General features: G+C 38.4%; 1 protein-coding gene across 1 annotated transcript in view; it reads right to left on the bottom strand.

The window, feature by feature from the left end:
- NOTCH2 (notch receptor 2) overlaps window positions 1-22,779 on the bottom strand; it is a 164,887-nt gene that overhangs the window by 82,906 nt on the left and 59,202 nt on the right. Inside the window, exon 3 of the mRNA XM_036924423.2 lies at window positions 1,025-1,284. Within this exon, the coding sequence (XP_036780318.2) occupies window positions 1,025-1,284 (260 nt within the window). The remainder of the gene's footprint in view (window positions 1-1,024; window positions 1,285-22,779) is intronic.

Genomic DNA, 22,779 nt, shown 5'->3' on the forward strand with positions numbered 1-22,779 from the left:
TGAAAAGTTGTGGGACCTGGACTGTAAAGGTCTTAGGCAAGCCATGTAAAAGAGTTAGCAGTTTCTTCTATGGATGATAAAAAGTCAATAGACATTGTAAGAAGGCTGGTTTGTGGAAAAATTTGCATTTACAATTAAAGATGTAGCAATGTGAAAGGCACACAAGATGGGGAGAAAGTAAAGGCAAGGAACCCAGTTAGGAAACTGTAGTCTTACAATATGGACCTCAACTACAGAGTAGGAGAGGAAATAGAGAAGAGTAAACGGGTGACACGTAATTCAGAGGCTGGGCTGAGTCTAAGTGGGGTAAGGACGAGGAAGAGGGTGTTTCTAGTTTGGAGTATTTGGAGTGTACACTGGTGCCATCTATTTATATCAACATGTTAAGTCTGATATACCTTTTGAATTTCCAAGGATACTATGCAACACAAAGTTAGAAATATGAGCCTGAATGTCAGAGTGGAGGTGGAGTGAAGAGGATGACTGAGAATCACCAGCAACTGATAAAGATAATCACAGCTGAAGCAACTGGACGTAATGAAATTCTCTGGGGGGTGCTCAGATACTGCTTAAAAGACGGCTTAAAACAGAGTTCCAAGGAACATAAAAATTTAATGGACGAGGACAAGGCAATACAGAGGCAAAAGGAACCATCAGAGCTCAGAAAACCAGAAAAGTCAGCACCCTGAATGTCCAGAGAGAGAGATGTTTTCACAAAGCAAGTAGTCAATAGCACAAACAGCTTTTCTTCTGGTGAGAGTGAAGTATTTTGATCTCCAATCTTGACATATATAATTTAGGCAATCAAATACTTCTGAGTAGTTTTTTTCTTTCTTTATGCCCTTCCTATAACTCTCAGAACTAAGTTAAAGATAGTAGTCTGGAACATTCCAGTCCCTTACCATATTATTAAATGTGCACCAGAGTTGGGAACTCTTACAAGCTAGATGCTAAGATCTAAGAGATGCTGAATAAAGGTACCTGCTGAGAATAGGAAAGTATGGGCCTGAATTCCATTTGTTACCTGTAAAACCAACTTGGCAGGTGCACTCATAGGCATTCCGGCTAAGCACGTGGCAGGTGCCTCCATTCAGGCAGGGGTGAGACACAAAGCAGGAGTGAGCAGTAGAGTACTGGCAGTCCTCGCCTGTGAACCCCAGGGCACACCGGCATGTGGCTTTCCCCAACAGGGCCTGGGCCACACACGTCCCACCATTCTGGCAGCGATCCTTTTCACAGGGGTCTCGATGCTGACAATATTCTCCCAAGAAGCCCTCTGGACATCTGTGTGGAAGAGAGAGGAGCCCATGAAAACACTTGACTTCTTTAAGTCCACACACTTATGAGAGAGACAATGCAGTCCACTCAAGAAAATACTAGATGGTGAATTGAGAGACTTGAAAGTACAACCTGTAAAATTGTCTCACTTTACCAGAAGTGCTTAGAGAATGCAGCCAAACACTCCATGTTCTTTTGAGTCTTGGCAGAAGACCAAGCAGATGATCCAGTATGGTGTGTCACGGCCAGTCAGCATAATCCTTATTCAAAGGCAACTCAGCTTTTCTCATGTAGGCACAGGCTGCAGGGTGTAACACTCCATTTTGTGAAGCATTATTGATACTTGTCTGTTTAGATTCATTAACTTTCTCATTTTGACTAACTCATTTGATATTAAGACATTCATATGATAATTCCAGAACTGAACTTTTTATGCTCTCCAATAATTGAGACTGTGATAAAGAATGAAAAAGAAGGTACAGGAATGGAGAAGGAGTCAAAGTGGGTTTTTTTTTTACTTAAATCTATTAAGATATAAGTAGCAAGGAGCTGTTTTAACCCCCAAAAAAGTACTAAATATAATTAAAATAACATAAAAAATATCTAAGGTACCATATAAACACTGTAGTGAAGAAGGGAAAACAATTCAAGAATAACATTCTATAACACTTTCCACATGGTGTGTTGAAGAATCTTTTCATATGCCAACCACTGATTCCTAAAACACACAACCATCCCAAATTGTGTATATTATTTAAGACAATTTTCTCCAAACAGCATAAAAAAAGACATGGAAAGTCATTTTCATAATAAAGAGGTTGTTTTAATGGGACCTCTGAGAAGCATTTAAAAGAAGCACAAACTTTTAAGAACTCTGTAAATTTTACCATTTGGCTGTCACCCTAGATATCTGATTCAATCTATTTCTCCATTTACTTCTTGGAGGACAGAAAATTAAATCAAATCTACAAAGGTGTTCCACCACTACCTTGAAGATAACGCATGTAAACCAAACTGTAAATCTTCCCCCTCAAACCAGCTCCCATCACAGCCTCCTACACCCAATCGCTGCAACCTGGTTCTCCCAGTCACCTGAGACCTAAAGCACCAGGGTCATGATTTACTCCTTCCTGTCTGTGCCAATCATATCCAAGACACTTCATTAGCCATTGGCTGGCAAGGCGAGGTCTTTAGAGGTCACAGTTATGAGAACAGAAAGAGGATCAGATGTTAGGGACCCAAGACAGAATATGCCCAGATGAATGACACAGTATAAAATGGTTGGAGGAGGAATCAGAGCTGGTAAGTAGCTACAGTGGCAGTGCTGTAACTGGCCACAGTCTCCTCACACCTCCCCAGAGCTGTGTACAGCAAGCGTGGCAGAGCCAGAAGCAGCTCGAGCTTCGGACCTCTTCACGAGCAAGTGAAGTGAGAGATCAAGAGACAGTGAGAGGAGGGAACAGCACTGAAACCAAAGACTGGTGGAAGATTCCTTGAGGAGTCGCACCTTATACGGATAAAAGGCCTGTCTGGATGGAGTCCTGGTGCTGTGACCGTGAACCAGTTACTTAATTTCACTGACCATTAGTTCTCTCCCCTTTTAAATAGTTTACAGGGCTACCTATATCATAGGATAATTGTTAGAATTAACAAAATCAAGAAAGTGAAAACCCTTATATAGAACATTAAAAAGTTTTGCAAGTGAAAACATTTTTCTATCTTTATACTTGAGGAAAATATGCTTTATTTAGATTATAGCTTGATTTGATAATAAAATTGGCTATTTTCTGATTTTTTTTAAGTAGAGGAGCAAAAAATGCCACGTATCACAGCTAAAATTAATCCTGAGCTATATTATTAAAAGTACTTCCAACTTATTCTAGAAATCTGTTATAGATGATGTTAAAAACTGTAATACAATTCTCACTCATAGTGACAGTCCTCCAGGCATTAAGCCTGACTGACAACTCTTGGTTCTCCCATTCAGAAATTACTCACCTTGAAGTAATGGCAAACTTTTAAACTTGGGTGGGCTTTGCCCAGCTTTGCTACTGGGCTTTTACACCACCACCTCCTCCCCAACACTACCAAGTGGCAAGTGCTCAGAGAATGCAAACTCTTTTAAGTGTTATCATTATAAACATGTAATGAAAACATAAGGTTCTCAAGAAAACAAAAATGAAATAATATGAAAGATTCTGGAGCCCCCAAAAAAGTGTTCCTGAATTATATGTTACTAGGATTTAATCTACATTGTTGCTGCCTACCAAGTATGGAAACGTAAGTTTCAACTAACATATATTTAAGAAAGCAGTAAAAGTAGAAATCGCAAACTACAGTTCTACTCTGGCCCACTGCCTGCTTTTGTACGGCCTATAAGCTGAGAGTGGTTTTTTGTATTTTTAAATGGTTTGGAAAAAAAATCAAACATGGAGGATAATATTTTGTGACATTTAAAAATTACATGAAATTCAGTATCAGTGTCCATAAGCAAAGTCTTATTAGAACATAGCCACACTCATTCATTTATGGACTGTCTATGGCTACTTTTTCATTACAATAAATGGGTTGCGTAGTTGCAATAAGACCATATGGCCTACAAAAATGTATTCTATCAGGTGTTCTACCGAAAACGTTTGCCAGCTCCTAAGAATGAAGCCTAATTTTTTAAGTGGTGTCCAACATGCTTATTAATAGTGATGTTGATGAAGAATGTTCTCATATCAGTTTCCACAAATACTACATTCATTCACTCATGCAACAAACATTCAGGAAGTCTGTATTATGTGCCAGGCATTGTCTAGTACTAGGAAAATCTTTGAATGTGAGTCTAAATTCCAGTAGGAGAAGACAAAAACCAAAATTAGTAAGTAAAATATATAATTTGTCAGGTGGAGTTAAGTGTTATGAAAAAAAAAACAGGAAAGGTGGATAGGAAGGATTGGGAATAGTAGGGTAAATAAAGTTAGGTGTTTTGGTTTTAAAAACTAACTCAGAGAAGGCCTCACTGAGAAGGCACAGTTGAGTCAAGACCTGGATGAGGTGAGGAACTAGCCACCCGGGTATCTAGGGGAAGTGGTTCAAGGCAGAGGAAACAGCATATGCTAAAATAGGAATGGTTCTGGCATGTTTGAAGAATAGCAAGAAAACCTCTCAGGCTGTACCATAAGGATTAAGAAAAAGTGTAGTAGAAAACAGGTAAGAGCTGTAGCAGGGAGAAAGATGAAGGGCCTTTCGGCCACTGTAAAGAAGGTTTTAGAGTTTTATACTACGTGAGGTAACACTAACTTACCCTTCTAAAGTCCCACATCTTATTTTTATGTGAAACTAGACCTATTGTTGGTATAATAAAAAAGACTTAATTTCTTATTTAAGATGTTCTAGGATATTAATAGGCTATAAATAGATAACATCCTATTTCACTACAAAACATGTACAAGTCTCTTTTAACCTACATTTTTCACTAAACCTCATTTCCCTTTCCAAATTCTTCACAGCTAAATACTTCTATAGCTGTAGCCTAATTTCACAGATGTCTTCACTTTCTTTTCCATCTACTTCTTACTTGTCCCTTTGCAACAAAACTTAAATTTTAATTATTGCCTCACCATTTTAGTGGCTCTTCTATTCTTAAGATAATAATATCAATAAAAATAATAGGTTCTAAGAGGAACAACTCTCCCCTGTCAAGTTCAGTGGTCTCATCTGAGATTTCATCATGAGGAAATTCTCTCTCCTACAGGAGGTATTTCTGACCATGCCTTCCATCATTTTAATCTTTTTTTTTTTTGAGAGGGCATCTCTCATATTTATTGATCAAATGGTTGTTAACAACAATAAAATTCTGTATAGGGGACTCAATGCACAATCATTAATCAACCCCAAGCCTAATTCTCAACAGTCTCCAATCTTCTGAAGCATAACGAACAAGTTCTTACATGGTGAACAAATTCTTACATAGTGAATAAGTTCTTACATGGTCAACAGTGCAAGGGCAGTCATATCACAGAAACTTTCAGTTTTGATCACGCATCATGAACTATAAACAATCAAGTCAGATATGATTATTGGTTTGGTTTTTATACTTGATTTATATGTGAATCCCACATTTCTCCCTTATTATTATTATTATTATTATTTTAATAAAATGCTGAAGTGGTAGGTAGATGCAAGATAAAGGTAGAAAACATAATTTAATGCTGTAAGGGGGCAAATGTACATGATCAGGTCTGTGCCTATAGACTAAGTATTAATCCAAGCTAGACAAGGGCAACAAAACATCCACGGATGCAGAAGATTTCTCTCAGAACAGGGAGGGTGAGGTTCTAAGCCTCACCTCTGTTGATCCCCAATTTCTCACCTGATGGCCCCCCTGCGACTGTGCCTGTCTTAGGTTGTTCCTCCCTTGAGGAATCTTACCCGTCTCTGGCTAACCAGTCATCTTCCAGGGCCATACAGGGAAATGTAAAGTTGGTAAGTGAGAGAGAAACAATATTCTTTGAAAAGGTTAGCTTTTTTTCATCATTTTCATCTTTTTACATCTGACTTCTATGACTCCCTCTATCTCAAAGCTTGGTAAATTCTTAGCCTAGATAGCTGACTCCTTTTCTTCTTCTGCCCCATCAATCACAGCCACCTGAGAGTTTAAGTCTGAGCTGCACTGCTCTTCCCTCTCATATGCATTTTATTGTTGTTGCTGTTCATTTGGTTTTAAACAAATGCCTTGATGCATGTAACTCCCAAATATACAGCTCCAGTTCCTTATGTTCAGTTTACTAAATATCTTCTGTGTACCATAATATAACTTGCCAATACTTGAAACTAAACATTTGATAAGTATGATCATTTTCTCATGAAACTTTAATTCCTACAGTTTTCTAAGGCTTTCATTCACAATCTCAAAAGTCACTTTTGGTTAATTCTTTTAAATTATATATAATTTTTTACCATGTTCTTACAAGTCTTGTTAACACAATTCCTACAATACTTATCATTCATATTCAGTTTCCTTTCTGATAAAAATTCTGACCATCTTAAAAGCCTCAGGCCAGACACTCTGTTGCTGGCTTTTCCCCCACTTTCATCCATCCTTGGAATAACAGAACCTTGGGATTCAAGACACCCTAAGGTAATTTCTACCTATGAAATGACTCTTTCTAAAAATCCTTAAAAGAGGATCACCAGCCTCTACTTGAATACAAGCAGTTAAGCAAGGTGCCTAAGAAATAGCAAGAATTTAATAAATGTATGAAGTTATTACTGTTTCTGCTATTAAGAATACAGACTCTAGAACCAGACCACCTGGATTTCAATTCCAGCTCCCCATTCACTGAATGAGTGATCTTAAGCAAGTTATTAGACCTCCTTGTTGCAAAACAGATTTTAAAATAGTGACTACTTCACAGTTTTTAAATAATTACAGTGCACTTAGAACAGTATCTACCACATAGTAAATATCATGTATTTGTTAAGTAAAATGAAATACAATACTGGCTCATGACTTCAACAATAGAACAGTCTTCAGCATGGGTAGATCCCATTTAAAGCTCTTTCTGATATCTTAAAATTCTGCCTTCCCTCTTAGGTGGATGCCAAAAGCTGAAAACATAAGTCTTATGTAAAAATTCATAGGTTTACTGAATACTGACCAAGCAAGCATGAAGCCAGAAGACTCATTTGGTGCTCCTCCATGGTCATGAACATGCTAATAATAACCTAAGGAAGTGAAAGAGGATTAAAGATGGCTGTGTGAGAGGTGAGATGGAAGCTTCCTCCTAAAACCGCATATAATGTGAAAATAAAATTAATATAACTAATCCTGCGAGAGCAACAGGAAAGAGGACTGTGCCAAACTGCATACACCTGGAAAAAAAAATAAACCTCACAGAACAGGGTAACGTACCAAAGCCATGACCTTAGACCCAAGCCCTCCCACCACAACACCTCACTTGTGGGAGGAAGAGAAACGGAGTGGGGAGGGAGTGGAGGCCTGGGATTGCTGAATACCTAACTCTGGAGATATGCTCTGGGAGCACAAAACTACATTTCATGGTGCTTGCATGGTACTCTCATGATTAGAGGATTGGAAAACTAAGACAGGAAGAATTTCTGGAGAGACCGAGACTCCAGCCACTTGTGGAAAGCAGGGATCAATATCCAGCTGCTCTGGGACAAAAGAAAGGCAGGCAGTCTGAGAGCCTTCCTAACAGCAAGAGGGCTGCTAAAGGGGCAAGGATTGCACAGAGCTTACTGCTCAGGAGAAAGGACAGGTAGACAAAATTGTCTGGGTGCACTCTGCCCAGCAGGTTGGGAGCTCTCACGATCTTCAGTGCTCCAGCTCCCTGGCCGGCTACACAGCTCCAAGGACCCCATCCATGATAGGCAACCTACTGCGCCTTTCTCCCAACCAGCCCCACCTAGCTTGCAAGCTGGCAAACCCTACCCTGACATTAGGCCAGCCAGAGGAAAGACCTGTCTAGAGCAACTACAAACACAAAGCACAGAGCCTTATACCTGTGTGCTTGGCCCACTGGTTCAGGCAGTGGAGATAGGCATAGCAGCTGGGAAGCAGGAAACAGCTCTTTCCTCCCTCTAGGCACCAATACCACTCCTCGGGGACGCCCAACATTGCTTCAGGGGCTGAGCAGCTCCAGATAGTAGAGCTTCTGGGCACTAGAGGGTGCCATATACAAATATGAAATACCAAAAGAACCTGGTTCAAAGTAAAATTATGAATACAACTCCTGAGAAAGATGTAAATGACATCAACCTCATGAATCTTCCTGAAAGGGATTACAAAATAAAAATATTTAACATGCTGATGGAGGTACAGAAAAATATTCAAGAACTCAGGAATGAATTCTGATCAGAGATCCAATCGTTGAAGAGCACAATGGAGGGTATTAAAAGCAGATTAGATAGAGTGGACGAGACTAGAAATGAAATAGAAAGTAGAGAAGATGAATACAAAGAAGCTGAGGCACAGAGAGAAAATGGATCTCTAAGAATTAAAGAATATTGAGAAAACTGTGTGACTAATCCAAATGGAACAATATTCGCATCATAGGGGTTTGAGAAGAAGAAGAGAGAGAGAAAGGGATAGAAAGTGTCTTTGAGGAGGTAATTGCTGAAAATTTCCCCGGTCTGGGGAAGGAGATAGTCTCTCAGGCCATGGAGATCCACAGATCTCCCAACACAAGGGAACCAAGGAAGACAATACCAAGACATATAGTAATTAAAATGGCAAAGATCAAGGATAAGGACAGACTAGTAAAAGCAGCCAGAGACAGAAATAACATCACATACAAAGCAAAACCCATCAGGCTATCATCAGACGTCTCAGCAGAAACCTTACAGGCCAGAAGGGAGTGGCATGATGTATTTAATGCAATGAAGCAGAAGGGCCTCAAACCAAGAATACTTTATCCAGCAAGATTATCATTTAAATTTGAAGGAGGGATTAAACAATTTCCAGATAAGCAAAAGCTGAGAGAATATACCTCCCACAAACCATCTCTACATTGTATTTTGGAGGGACTGCTACAGATGGAAGTGTTCCTAAGGTTTAATAGCTGTCACCAGAGGTAATAAAACCACAGTAAAGAAAGTAGAACAGCTAATTACTAAGCAAATGCAAAATTAAATAAACTATCCCCAAAGTCAATCAAGGGATAGGTAAAGAGTACAGAATATGATACCTAATACATAAAGAATGGAGGAATAAGAAAAAGGAGGAGAAAAAAAGAACCTTTAGATTGTGTTTGTAATAGCATATTAAGTGAGTTAAGTTAGACTCTTAGATAGTAAGGAAGTTAACCTTGAACCTTTGGTAACCATGAATCTAAAGCCTGCAATGGCAATAAGTACATGCCTATGATAATCACCCTAAATGTAAATGGACTGAATGTGCCAATCAAAAGACATAGACTTATTACTGAATGGATTAAAAAAAAAAAGACCCAACTATATGCTGCCTACAAGAGACTCACTTTAAGCCCAAAGACATACACAGACTAAAAGTGAAGGCATGGAAAAAAGATATTTCATGTAACCAAAAGCGAGAAAAAAGCAGGAGTTGCAGTACTTGTATCAGACAAAATAGACTTCAAAACTGAGAAATCGACAAGAGACAAAGGACATTACATAATGATAAAGGGGTCAATCCAACAAGAAGATATAACTATTATAAATATCTATGCAGCCAACACAGGAGCACCTACATATGTGAAACAAATACTAACAGAATTAAAAGGGGAAATAGAATGCAATGCATTCATTCTGGGAGACTTCAACACTCCACTCACTACAAAGGACAGATCAACCAGACAGAAAATAAGTAAGGAGACAGAGGCACTGAACAACACGTTAGAAGAGATGGACATAACAGGCATCTACAGAACTCTCCACCCAAAAGCAGCAGAATATACATTCTACTCAAGTGCACATGGAATATTTTCATGAACAGATCATATTCTAGGCCACAAAAAGAGCCTTGGTAAATTTAAAAAGACTGAAATTGTACCAACCAGTTTCTCAGACCACAAAGGTATGAAACTAGAAATAAATTACACAAAGAAAATGAAAAATCCCCAAAACACATGGAGGCTTCACAACATGCTCCTAAATAACCAATGGATCAATGATCAAATAAACACAGAGAGCAAGCAATATAAGGAGACAAATGACAACAATAATTCAACACCGCAAAATATGTGGGACACAGTGAAGGCTGTGGAAAGAGGAAAGTATATTGCAACACAGGCCTACCTCAGGAAAGAAGAACAATCCCATATGAGCAGTCTAAACTCACAATTAACGAAACTAGACAATGAAGAACAAATGAGGCCCAAAGTCAATAGAAGGAGGGACATAATAAAGATTAGAGCAGAAATAATAAAATTGAGAAGAATAAAATAATAGAAAAAAAAAATCAATGAAACCAAGAGCTGGTTCTTTAAGAAAATAAACAAAATAGATAAACCCCTAGCCAGAATTATCAAGAAATAAAGAGAGTTTTCACACATAAACAGAATCAGAAATGAGAAAGGAAGGATCTCTGCAGACACCACAGAAATACAAAGAATTATAAGAGAATACTATGAAAAATTATATGCTAACAAACTGGATAACATAGAAGAAATGGACAAATTTCTAGAAAAATACAACCTTCCAAGGCTGACCCAGACACTGAAAATCTGAACAGACCAATTACCATCAACAAAATTGAACTGGTAATCAAAAAACTACCTAAGAACAAAATCCCTGGACCAGATGGCTTTACCACTTAATTTTATCAAACATTTAGTGGAGACATAATATCCATCCTCCTTAAAGTTTTCCGAAGAGTAGAAGAAGAGGGAATACTTCCAAACTCATTCTATGAGACCAGCATCACTCTAATACCAAAACCAGGCAAAGACACCACAAAAAAAGAAAATTACAGACCAGTGTCCCTGATGAACATAGATGCAAAAATACTCAACAAAATATTAGCAAACTGAATTCAGAATACATCAAAAAGATCATCCATTGTGATCAAGTAGGATTTACTCCAAGGATGCAAAGATGGTACAGCATTCAAAAATCCATCAACACCATCCACTACATCAACAAAAACAACAAAAACCACATGATCATCGCCAGAGATGCTGAAAAAGTATTTGACAAAATTCAACATCCATTCATGACAAAAACTCTCAAAAAAATGGGTATACAGGGCAAGTACCTCAACATAATAAAGGCCATATGTCACAAATCCACAGCCAACATTATACTTAACAGCAAGAAGCTGCAAGTTTTTCCTTTAAGATCGGGAACAAGACAAGGATGTCCACTCTCCCCACTGTTATTCAACATAGTACTGGAGGTCCTAGCCATGGCAATCAAACACATAAAGAAATAAAAGGCATCCAGATTGGTAAGGAAGAAGTCAAACTGTCCCTGTTTGCAGATGACATGATATTGTACATAAAAAACCCTAAAGAACCCACTCCAAAACTACTAGATCTAATATCTGAATTCAGCAAAGTTGCAGGATACAAAATTAATACACAGAAATCTGTTACATTCCTATACACTAACAATGAACTAGCAGAAAGAGAAATCAGGAAAACAATTCCATTCACAATTGCATCAAAAAGAATAAAATACCTAAGAATAAACCTAAGCAAGGAAGTGAAAGACTTATACTCTGAAAAGTACAAGACACTCATGAGAGAAATTAAAGAAGATACCAATAAATGGAAACACATCCCATGCTCATGTATAAAAAGAATTAATATAGTCAAAATGGCCATCCTGCCTAAAGCACCCTACAGATTCAACGCAATTCCTATCAAAATAACAACAGCATTCTTCAACGAACTAGAAAAAATCGTTCTAAAATTCATATGGAACCACAAAAGACCCCAAAAAGCCAAAGCAATCCTGAGAAGGAAGAATAAAGCTGGGGGGTTATGCTCCCCGCATTCAAGATCTACTACAAAGCCACAGTAATCAAGACAATTTGGTACTGGCACAAGAACAGAACCATAGACCAATGGAACAGACTAGAGAGCCCTGATATAAACCCAATCACATATGGTCAATTAATATATGATAAAGAAGCCATGGACATACAATGGGGAAATGACAGCCTCTTCAACAGCTGGTGTTGGCAAAACTGGACAGCCACATGCAAGAGAATGAAACTGGATTATTGTTTAACCCCATACACAAAAGTAAGCTCAAAATGGATCAAAGACTTGAATTTAAGTCATGAAAACATAAACCTCTTAGAAGTGAACATAGGCAAAAATCTCCTGAATATATGCATGAGCAACTTCTTCCTGAACGCATTTCCTCAAGAAAGGGAAACAAAAGCAAAAATGAACTCATGGGACTACATCAAACTAATAAGTTTCTGTACGGCAAAGGACACCATCAACAGAACACAATGGCATCCTACAGTATGGGCGAATATATTTGTAAATGACATATCTGACAAGGAGTTAACATCCAAAATATATAAAGAACCCACATGCCTCAACACCCAAAAAGCAAATAACCCGATCAAACTATGGGCAGAGGATATGAAGAGACAGTTCTCCAAAGAAGAAATTCAGATGGCCAACAGACACATGAAAAGATGCTCCACATCACTAATCATCAGGGAAATGTAAATTAAAACCACAATGAGATATCACCTCACACCAGTAAGGATGGCCAGCATCGAAAAGACTAAGAACAACAAATGCTGGCGAGGATGTGGAGAAAGGGGAACCCTCCTACACTGCTGGTGGGAATGTAAGCTAGTTCAACCATTGTGGAAAGCAATATGAAAGTTCCTCAAAAAACTAAAAATAGAAATACCATTTGACCCCGAAATCCCACTCCTTGGAATATACCCAAAGAATACAACTTCTCAGATTCAAAAAGACATATGCAACCCTATGTTTATTGCAGCACTATTTGCAATAGCCAAGATATAGAAGCAAACTAAGTGTCCATCAGTAAATGAATGGATAAGAAGATGTGGTACATGTACACAATGGAATACTATTCGGCCATAAGAAAGAAACAAATCCTACCATTTGCAACAACATGGATGGAGCTGGAGGACATTATGCTCAGTGAAATAAGCCAGGCAGAGAAAGGCAAATGTCAAATGATTTCCCTCATTTGTGGAGTATAACAATGAAGCAAAACTAAAGGAACAAAATAGCAGCAGACTCAGAGACTCCAAGAAGGGACTAGTGGTTACCAAAGGGGAGGGGTGTGGGAGGGCTGGTGGGGAGGGAGGGAGAAGGAAATTGAGGGGTATTATGTTTAGTACACATGGTGTGGGGGATCACAGGGAGAACAGTGTAGCACAGAGAAGGCACATAGTGGACCTCTGGCATCTTGCTGCACTGATGGACAGTGACTGCATTAGGGTATGGGTGGGGACTTAATAATATGGGTAAATGCAGTAACCACATTGTTTTTTCATGCAAAACCTTCGTGAGAGTGTATATCAATGATACCTTAATAAAAAAATTTTTTTAATGAATAAAAAATGTTTTTAGCAATATATTCATAGTAGCAAAAAGTGGAAATGACCCAAATATCCATAAGCTGATGACTGGATAAATAAAATGTGGTATATCCATACAATGAAAAGGAATGTAGATCTGATATATGCATGATATGGGTGAGCCCTGAAAGCAGCAAGCTAAGTGAAAGAAGCTAGACTCAAAAGGCCACACATTCTTCTCAAGTGCACATGAGTTCATTTTTATGAAATGTCCAAAATAGACAAATCTATAGAGGTAAGAAATAGATTAGTGTTGCCAGGGGCAGAAAAGAGGAGGAAATGGAGAGTGACTACAAAGGAGTAGAAAGTTTCTTTGGGGGGTAATGTAAATGTTTTGAAATTAGATAATGGTTATACATATCTGTGAATATATTAAAAACCACTGAACTGTACACTTTAAAAGGGTAAATTTAATAGTATGTGAATTACTGGATCTTCTTTTTCATTTTAATTCTGTCTCCCTATAATTTCACCTACTGGCTATCCCTGTCCTCTAGAACATAAAGGCTCAGCTTTCTGCTTCTCTTACATGTAGTTCTTCAAGAATATGAAGATAGGTATGTTGACCCTTTCTTTTATATTTTCCAGGATTCAGTACTTCGGGCTATATTCCTCAGTATAAAGTTATTTCCAGACCTCCTCACCATTTTAGTGGCTCTTCTATGTTTAAGTAATAAAATAGCAATAAAATAACAGTGACCAACATTTTTTAAAAACTACACATTATGTATTTGCTAAGCACTTTACAGCTATTATCTCTTTTATTATTCCTGTATAACAGTATATTACATTATGATCTCTGTTCTGTAGAGCAGGATCTTGATGCTTGGGAAGATAAAGATTTCCAGCTAGTAGATGGCACAGCAGGATTCAAACAAAGACATGACTTCAGAGCTCAGTTTCAGCACTGGGCTATCCTGCCTCCCCCAACTAGATAATTCTAGTTCATCAAAAACCTCTTTAAAATATGGGGCCCAAATGGCAAAAAAAAAAAAAACAAAAAAAAAAAAACATAACACGTGTTCTTACCAGTGCAGCATAGAGCTAAACCATCACCTCCTTTGATCTGGACACTGTTTCTACTATTGCAGCCTAAAACTATGTTCAATGTTTTAGATGCTACCATATCTATTATTATGTGCTACTGAACACACAGTTAAAAAGCTCAAATCTTTTTTCTCACATGTACTACTTTTATGCCATATCTCTCATCCTATACTTGTGCAACATGTTTTTTTAACCCAATAACTGGACCTGTCATTTGTCCCTTTTAAATTTACCATGCTGACTCTTTACCCCAAGTTTCTTTAATTTGAGTCTACACTTCACTCATATAATCACAGAATTTCAGCACCACACCATACCCTGTAAATCAAGTGGTCTGAACCCCTACTGTGCTAATGAGGACAACAAAGCTAACTGCCCTGCCCCGTTTGTTGTCTGTCAATCTATCCATTTCCCCCAGTTTGCATCATCTATAACTGCATCTCTATCTTTACCTAGCTCTTTCATCAACATATAAAATAGTACTTAGCTGAAAGAATTCTTCTAGGTCTTGCCCCACGATTGGCACGTAGTCAGTTAGCTCTACTGTCTGAATGGCACCAGCATCTTATCCACACCTCACCATAAGGATAGCCAGGAAATTCCTTGATGAAACTCAGCACACTACTTAAAGAATAATCTTACTCAAGCATAATTGTGACCAGGTCACTTCTCTGCTCAGAAACTAGCATTAGTGCCCAGCCCTTCAAGTCCAAGTTCCTTCGAACTTTTGTCCTTCTTGTCTGCCCTACTCCTACCATCTGTCTTACTCCTTAGTAATCCATAGCTAAACACTCCAGATTATCTCAATACTCTTATGTACTGTTCCCTATAAAAATTTTTCTAATTCCCAAGAAAAATCATGCCTTCTTATCTGCTATGTCTCTAATATGTGTTCCTTTCTTCCATCCTTGCCTCAAAGATTTGTTCAAAACCTATGTCCTCCATTAAGCCTCCTCCAAACCATCTCACCCATCTCTGATCCCTCCAACAGTAAGATGTAGTGCCATGTTATGCACGACATTATTTCTACCAGTATGGCTCTTCTTCATTTAAGCCATTGCAATATCTCTTTCCTGTGCCTCTCTCAGACTCCTACTTGATATTTTTTTCTGGGGAAGGACATATCTAGAGACCCTGGTGTAGATGCCTTGAATACCATGGGCACCTATGTACCATTAAGCAACTGGTTCCAAAGCAAGTTAAATTTTAGGATAAAGTCAGTCTCTCAATCCAAATCTGCTACAAAATCACCTTCCAACCCCGCACTGTGCTCTGCCTGGTAGGACACAGGCCAAAATGACCCTCAGTATCATCCCAAGTTACAAGATTATCCCTTATAACCCAGGAGACTAAACAGAACTACAGACATGGGAAGAAAAGGGACAAATGGTTAAGTGAGACAGAGAGAAATAATGGACCCTTGTTTCCTAAGGCAGGAGACCTTTCAACTTTGCAAATCCCTGTTCAGTTGTAATGCAAGTACACCATATACTCTGTTTGTCTAAGTGGGAATTAAGACTCTCCTCCTGAAAACAAGAGTTTAAATAGATCTCTTCTTGAGACGGCTCAAGCTGAGTGTGGCTAGAGTCTGCAAACATGACTCATCACCCATGTTCTCTCATAGATCTGTAGTTCTGTTAAGTTACCCCAGTACGATTTTTGGAAAACAGCCCACATCTTTTCCAAAAGGTGTGCATATAAAATTTCTTCCTAAAAATAACCGAATAAACCTAACAGCTGCCTTTTGTTCTCTAAACTATATGAATGCCTCCCTCCTGGAGGGAATTTATCACTTGTTTTAGCAGTTCTCTCAGTTAACTTCCTCCAGTTCTATCCCCCTTCTCTAGCTTTGGAACTATATAGTTCACAGAGAAGGCTGTGAGTACAGGGAAAGTCTGCCAGGGAGAATTTTTCCTTATAAAATAATCCCATAAAGTAACTGAATACAGATAGGTCCATACAGATATATTTATGCCTTTTTCTGAAAAATTCTGCCATTTCTTTTTTTTTTAATTCTGCCATTTCTAACATGAAGGAGTCCACTCTCTCATTGTTACTGTTCACACACACACGGGGAATAGGGTGAAGGGGAAAAATGAGGGAAGAAAACAAGGTATTCCTCTTAATGGAACTAGAAAACATTCCAATTGAAAGGATGCCCACACAGTCCCCCCTCAATTAAACAGATGAAAACCAGACCCCAACTCTCACATGTCACCAGCAGTCTGGATTCGTTTACATGTAGCCACTTTACAGATTTCAACGAAGCTGGGATTTGAATAGCAATTCCAATCTATCTGGCAATGGGTGCAGTTCAGGATCAGTCTCCCTAGTAATACAAGACAGAAAATTTTGTTCTTTCAAGTCTCCTAAGTGAATAGCCACTCATCTAGAGAAAAGCTTAAAACACTGTAGCAGCTTGTGTCAGCTCCAAGATGACTGAAGTCTGAACAGGAAATAGGCCCCTTTTCCAAATAAAAGCCAGTGTTTTTTCTTGTTTTCTCCACCAAACGTTCTGTATCAGCAGGGTGAGCTCAAATTGCATGGAGGGCTTTGCTGCAGCTCTGCCTTTAGCTTTTTTTTTTTTTTTAGTGAGGATTTGGTCATTAAAAAAATACAACAACAAAGCAAAACCCGATTGCATACAAAAAGAAAAAGAGAGGCGTGCTTTACAAAACAGCTATTTCAAAATCATGATTTTTAAAAAACTATACAGAATGTGGAATGGAGGGGAAAAAAATGTCTCATGTGGGTTGTGTCGGCCCTGCAGCTGCTCCTCATTAAAGCTCCTCTTTACTCCCTCTGGGCTAGTTTCCAGCAGAAAATTCTTTAAACAGAACTCTGCTTTCAGACCACTTTCTTCTTGCCCTGGGCCTCTCGGCCCCCCAATCCGCAGTGGCAGCCTGCCCTAGCTGAGCTCTAGAGGGGGTAGCTGTCGTTAAGGTAAATGAGGTAAGGGCAGGGGAAAAAAATAACAAAACCCAGAAACCAAATTAAGCATTGGTCAGCAACAAAGGTCTGCAGTTTGAAAAGGCCCCAAATCAGTTTGTTCTCTCCTGTGACCAAGATGCCAGTTTAGTTTCCTGTCCTCCCGCCCACCCCCCAGTTAACATAGATAAAAATAATTGCTAACAGTCAAGGCTAACTGTAACCAGTGAAAGTTCCTATATAACATTTAATTACCAAGGCTCTGGCTACAAACTTCTCAATACCCCCAGAGACCACAGAATCAACTCGAAATTCTTAGGTTGGCATTCAGAAGGCCTGATTTGCTAGTCTAACCTCACCATCCCCCTCCTCCCAGTACCTCCAGTTTGATTTCTCATCAGACATCAACTAATTAATTCTGTAACTCTGTATAAAGGTTACTAACGGGGTAGCTGAGTTATGCTAATTAAGGGGAAAAAAACGTGCACGGAGACTTCTAGTCAACTTCCTGGTAAGAGGGGAAGAAAAGGGAAGCAGCTCTGTCCTGCTGACTTCTTCCTGCCATCCCCACTCCCACTCTCACCTCCCCCTTCAAAAAAGAGAGGAAAAAAACGGAAACACTATAGCTTACTCAGCAAGAAGGAAAAACAAAAAGAACTAAAAAAAAAGTATCTGTGTATAGACTTAGGGATCAGTACTGGGTTGGTTTGTGGTAAAACACACTTTCTAGGGCTTTGCTGGTTTGATGTAAAGGAAACAAAGACAAATATACAATCAATCTCTGTCTCTCTGTCTCTCACACACACACAAACACACACAAAACTTGTAGCACAACTAATGAAGACTACCAAATACTGCAGGACAGCCCATTTTTCTACTATGTAAATTTAGCTTCCTGAACAGAACATTTCTGCTTTTCTTGAGAAGTATTTCAGAAAATGTTAATCTTGGTTCCCACATTAAGGCTGAATGCTTCCAAATTAAAAGTTTCCCACAGGAAAAGAATTTCACGGGGAATTGTGAGGCTGGGAATCATCTTCTGAAACTCTACCTCACTTGGTTTCCATGTGTTCAGGTTTTTCATCCCCCCTCATCTGAATAAAGCAATAAATACACACTGATTTTTAAAAATCCAAACCAAAAAGAACCTGCAGCAATACAAGCTTTAAAGCTGCAAATTCACAGCATCGTTCACCTTCATCAGAGACTAGCAAATCAGTAACCACGGCAATGAGAAACCATGCTTTATTTACACAGGAATTTGCAAACACCCTTATCTTCCAGTTTACAGTCTGGGATCATATATCAAAACTCAAAAAGCTGAACTGAGCACCTAGTCTCTTCAGTCACCACTTGGAAGACTGGGCAAGGGCAGGCACACAGCCGTGTTGAAGGACTTGTGTTGCCTTTATAAAAGAAGGTGGTCTTTCCTCAATCCTCTAGCTAGAATCAGAACTTGCCATATTTCACTACGCCAGACCCTATGAAAATGTCTACTTGTGATTAAAATATGGCAAATACACTCTATACATATGAGTTTACAAAAAGCACCCTTCAAAGTAGTGGGCAAAAATGAATGAGTTAAGCCAGTCATATATAGCAGTTAAGCCAAGCTATACACTGTACAGTTATTGCAAGGAGTCTGCAAACACTTACAAAATGCTATCATACTAAATTATGTCCTGTCCATATTTAAATGGATGCTGTTATGATTATTAAACATAAAGGTAATATAGAATGGTTGTTGAATTGTTGGTTTTGATATTATGCACTGTATTTCAAAGAGACTGAGAAATGGTTTCATCTCAAGATCATCTTTCATGCATTGCACTCTTGCTAGGCTGACTACTTTCAGCTTCCAGAATGTGATTCAGTGCACAGCTTTTTACCTCCAGACCTTTGTACATGCTGTTCACTCAGCCTAAAACACTTTTCTCCACCCTTGTCTCATAACTAAGCCCCAAAATTCCTTCAAGCTTCAGCTTAAATGTAATTTCCTAAGAGAAATAAGCTTAACATGCCTGCTGTATATTCCCATAAATCTAACATACGATATTACTCACTATCCTTTATTATGATTATTCGTCTTCCCCCAAAAGACTAAGAATTGTTCATCACTATACTTCCACTGCCTAACACAGTATCTGGCATGTAGGAGGCAGTCACCTATTCAGTGCTCATATTTTTAACAGAAGCTAAGGCAAAATGCAAGGGTCCATAGAATCTTTGGGAACCAGTAGGTTGCTATTTACCCAAAAGATTATCAAAACAAATTGAGATTCCTGATATATAGAGGATTTCTTAACCCTCATTCACCCTTAAATCATTCTAAGCCAAACTTACGTGGAGATTTTCTTTTTTTAATCACGTATGTCCCAAAAATATGAAGTTCACAAACACAAACACAAATACACACACACACACACACACGTCTTTATGTTCTCTCTCATTTTGATTAATCTTTTACTAATCTTTGATAAAATAATGACTACATGAACCAACAGGAGCCTGGAGTTCTGAGTGACAGGACACTCTGCAAAGTGGCCTCAGAAGCATGACTGCTAGATTTCATCAGGACTGAACAGTGAAAATGAAACAAGATTTCAGTGAAGAAGAGTGAGTATGGGTGTCTGCTTTCTATTCTCCAATAGAAGTGGATGACCACCTTCAAAGTTTGTAAGTCCAAAAAAATGTCTGAAAGGACAACAATTCCAAAAGGTTTAGGTTTGGTCTGAAAGGATTCCTCCTTCAAAAAAATTGTATCCAAATCATATCAAAGCAAACCTGAATATGAAAGTAAGCTGGAGAAAATCAAGACAATTTGGTACTGGCACAAGAACAGATCCATAGACCAATGGAACTGACTAGAGAGCCCTGATATAAACCCAACCACATATGGTCAATTAATATATGATAAAGGAGCCATGGACATACAATGGGGAAATGACAGCCTCTTCAATAGCTGGTGTTGGCAAAACTGGACAGCTACATGCAAGAGAATGAAACTGGATCATTGTCTAACCCCATACACAAAAGTAAATTCGAAATGGATCAAAGACCTGAATGTAAGTCATGAAACCATAAAACTCTTAGAAGACAACATAGGCAAAAATCTCCTGAATATAAGCATGAGCAACTTCTTCCTGAACCCATCTCCTCGAGAAAGGGAAACAAAAGCAAAATTGAACTCATGGGACTATATCAAACTAAAAATTTTTTGTACAGCAAAGGACATCATCAACAAAACAAAAAGGCATCCTACAGTGTGGGAAAATATATTTGTAAATTACATATCTGACAAGGGGTTAACATCCAAAATATATAAAGAACTTACACACCTCAACACCCAAAAAGCAAATAACCTGATAAACAAATGGGCAGAGGATATGAAGAGACAGTTCTCCAAAGAAGAAATTCAGATGGCCAACAGACACATGAAAAGATGCTCCACATCACTAATCATCAGGGAAATGCAAATTAAAACCACAATGAGACATCACCTCACACCAGTAAGGATGGCCAGCATCGAAAAGACTAAGAACAACAAATGTTGGCGAGAATGCGGAGAAAGGAGAACCCTCCTACACTGCTGGTGGGAATGTAAGCTAGTTCAACCATTGTGGAAACCAATATGGAGGTCCCTCAAAAAACTAAAAATAGAAATACCATTTGATCTGGGAATCCCACTCCTTGGAATTTATCCAAACAATACAACTTCTCAGATTCAAAAAGACATATGCACCCCTAGGTTTATCGCAGCACTTACATATTTACCCAAAATATCGCAGATATTACAATGGTGTGGCCTTCCAAAAGGGCCATAGATAAACAGATATACAGTATAACTACTTATTAAAACTGCACTGGGGGTGGAGGGCAATAGCCAAGATACGGAATCAAGCTAAGTGTCCGTCAGTAGGTGAATGGATAAAAAAGATGTGGTACATATACACAATCTTCTTTTTGGATTATTGTTTAACCCCATACACAAAAGTAAACTAGAAATGGATCAAAGACTTGAATGTAAGTCATGAAACCATAAAAATCTTAGAAGACAACATAGGCAAAAATTTGTCTTGTTTTTTTTCAGCCATAAGAAAGAAACAAATCCTACCACTTAAAACAACATGGATGGAGCTGGAGGACATTATGCTCAGTGAAATAAGCCAGGCAGAGAAAGGCAAATGCCAAATGATTTCCCTCATTTGTGGAGTATAACAACAAAGCAAAACTGAAGGAACAAAATAGCAGCAGACTCAGAGACTCCAAGAAGGGACTAGTGGTTACCAAAGGGGAGGGGTGTGGGAGGGCTGGTGGGGAGGGAGGGAGAAGGGGACTGAGGGGTATTATGTTTGGTACACATGGTGTGGGGGATCATGGGGAGAACAGTGTAGCACAGAGAAGGCACATAGTGGATCTGTGGCATCTTGCTACACTGATGGACAGTGACTGCATTGGGGTATGGGTGGGGACTTGATAATATGGGTAAATGTAGTAACCACATTGTTTTTTCATGTGAAACCTTCATAAGAGTGTATATCAATCATACCTTAATAAAAATTTTTTAAAAAAAGAAAGTAAGCTGGAGAAAACTCTACATTTCTTCAAACATAAAGAAAATTTTAAAAATTTATTTGTAGATTCTAAATAAATCATTCTCCAAAAAAAAAGTAATCACACTTGTTTTGGCATGCAAACTGTTCAGTGAGTTTTAGCAAATAAATTTAAGAATGCCCAGAAACACTGTTAAGATCCCATTTACAAAGCCTTAATTAAAAGCACAGATACTAAAAATACTGGATACCAGGGAAAGAGAAGTAACAGTTTCTAACGCCATTTCAAAAAACCACTACTTCCCTTAAACAGATACAACCATGACCCAAGGGGTAAAAAACTGGTTTTGGGGAAGGGTCAAAAAAAATCTTAGATATTACAATGGTGTTGTGGCCTTCCAAAAGGGCCATAGATAAACAGATATACAGTATAACTACTTATTAAAACTGCACTGGGGGTGGAGGGCAATTAGGAAAAAAGTCTAAAAAGGCTCCTTTTGGGCAGGGGATAACAGTGATAAAAAGGTTCAGAAACACTGAGGTAGCAAATAAAGGTATACAAATAAAGTAATTCTTAGCCTGTTATTTGGCACTCATAATTCTCATGAATGTTGGCTGAATTAAATAAAAAAGCTTCTTACAAATGTTGCCTGTATTCATATATATTCAAACTCACATGTCTTGAACTTACACGTTCCTCAGCTTTGGAAGTTTCTCCCCTGTGCTTAATCTGCTGAATGAAATCAAAGTCTATGCCTCCACAGGGACAAAGTGAAAATCTGGCAAACCTCAACAGTGATTAAATGAGAAAGTTTATCAGACATATACCTAGATACCAAAAAGATAATTTCTTTTAAAAATACAATGCTATTATTATTTTATATTACAATGTTATTATTTATTATTTATGTACCTTGCATT

Source organism: Manis pentadactyla, chromosome 4 (assembly GCF_030020395.1).
Source record: "Manis pentadactyla isolate mManPen7 chromosome 4, mManPen7.hap1, whole genome shotgun sequence".
NCBI classification, from domain to species: domain Eukaryota; kingdom Metazoa; phylum Chordata; class Mammalia; order Pholidota; family Manidae; genus Manis; species Manis pentadactyla.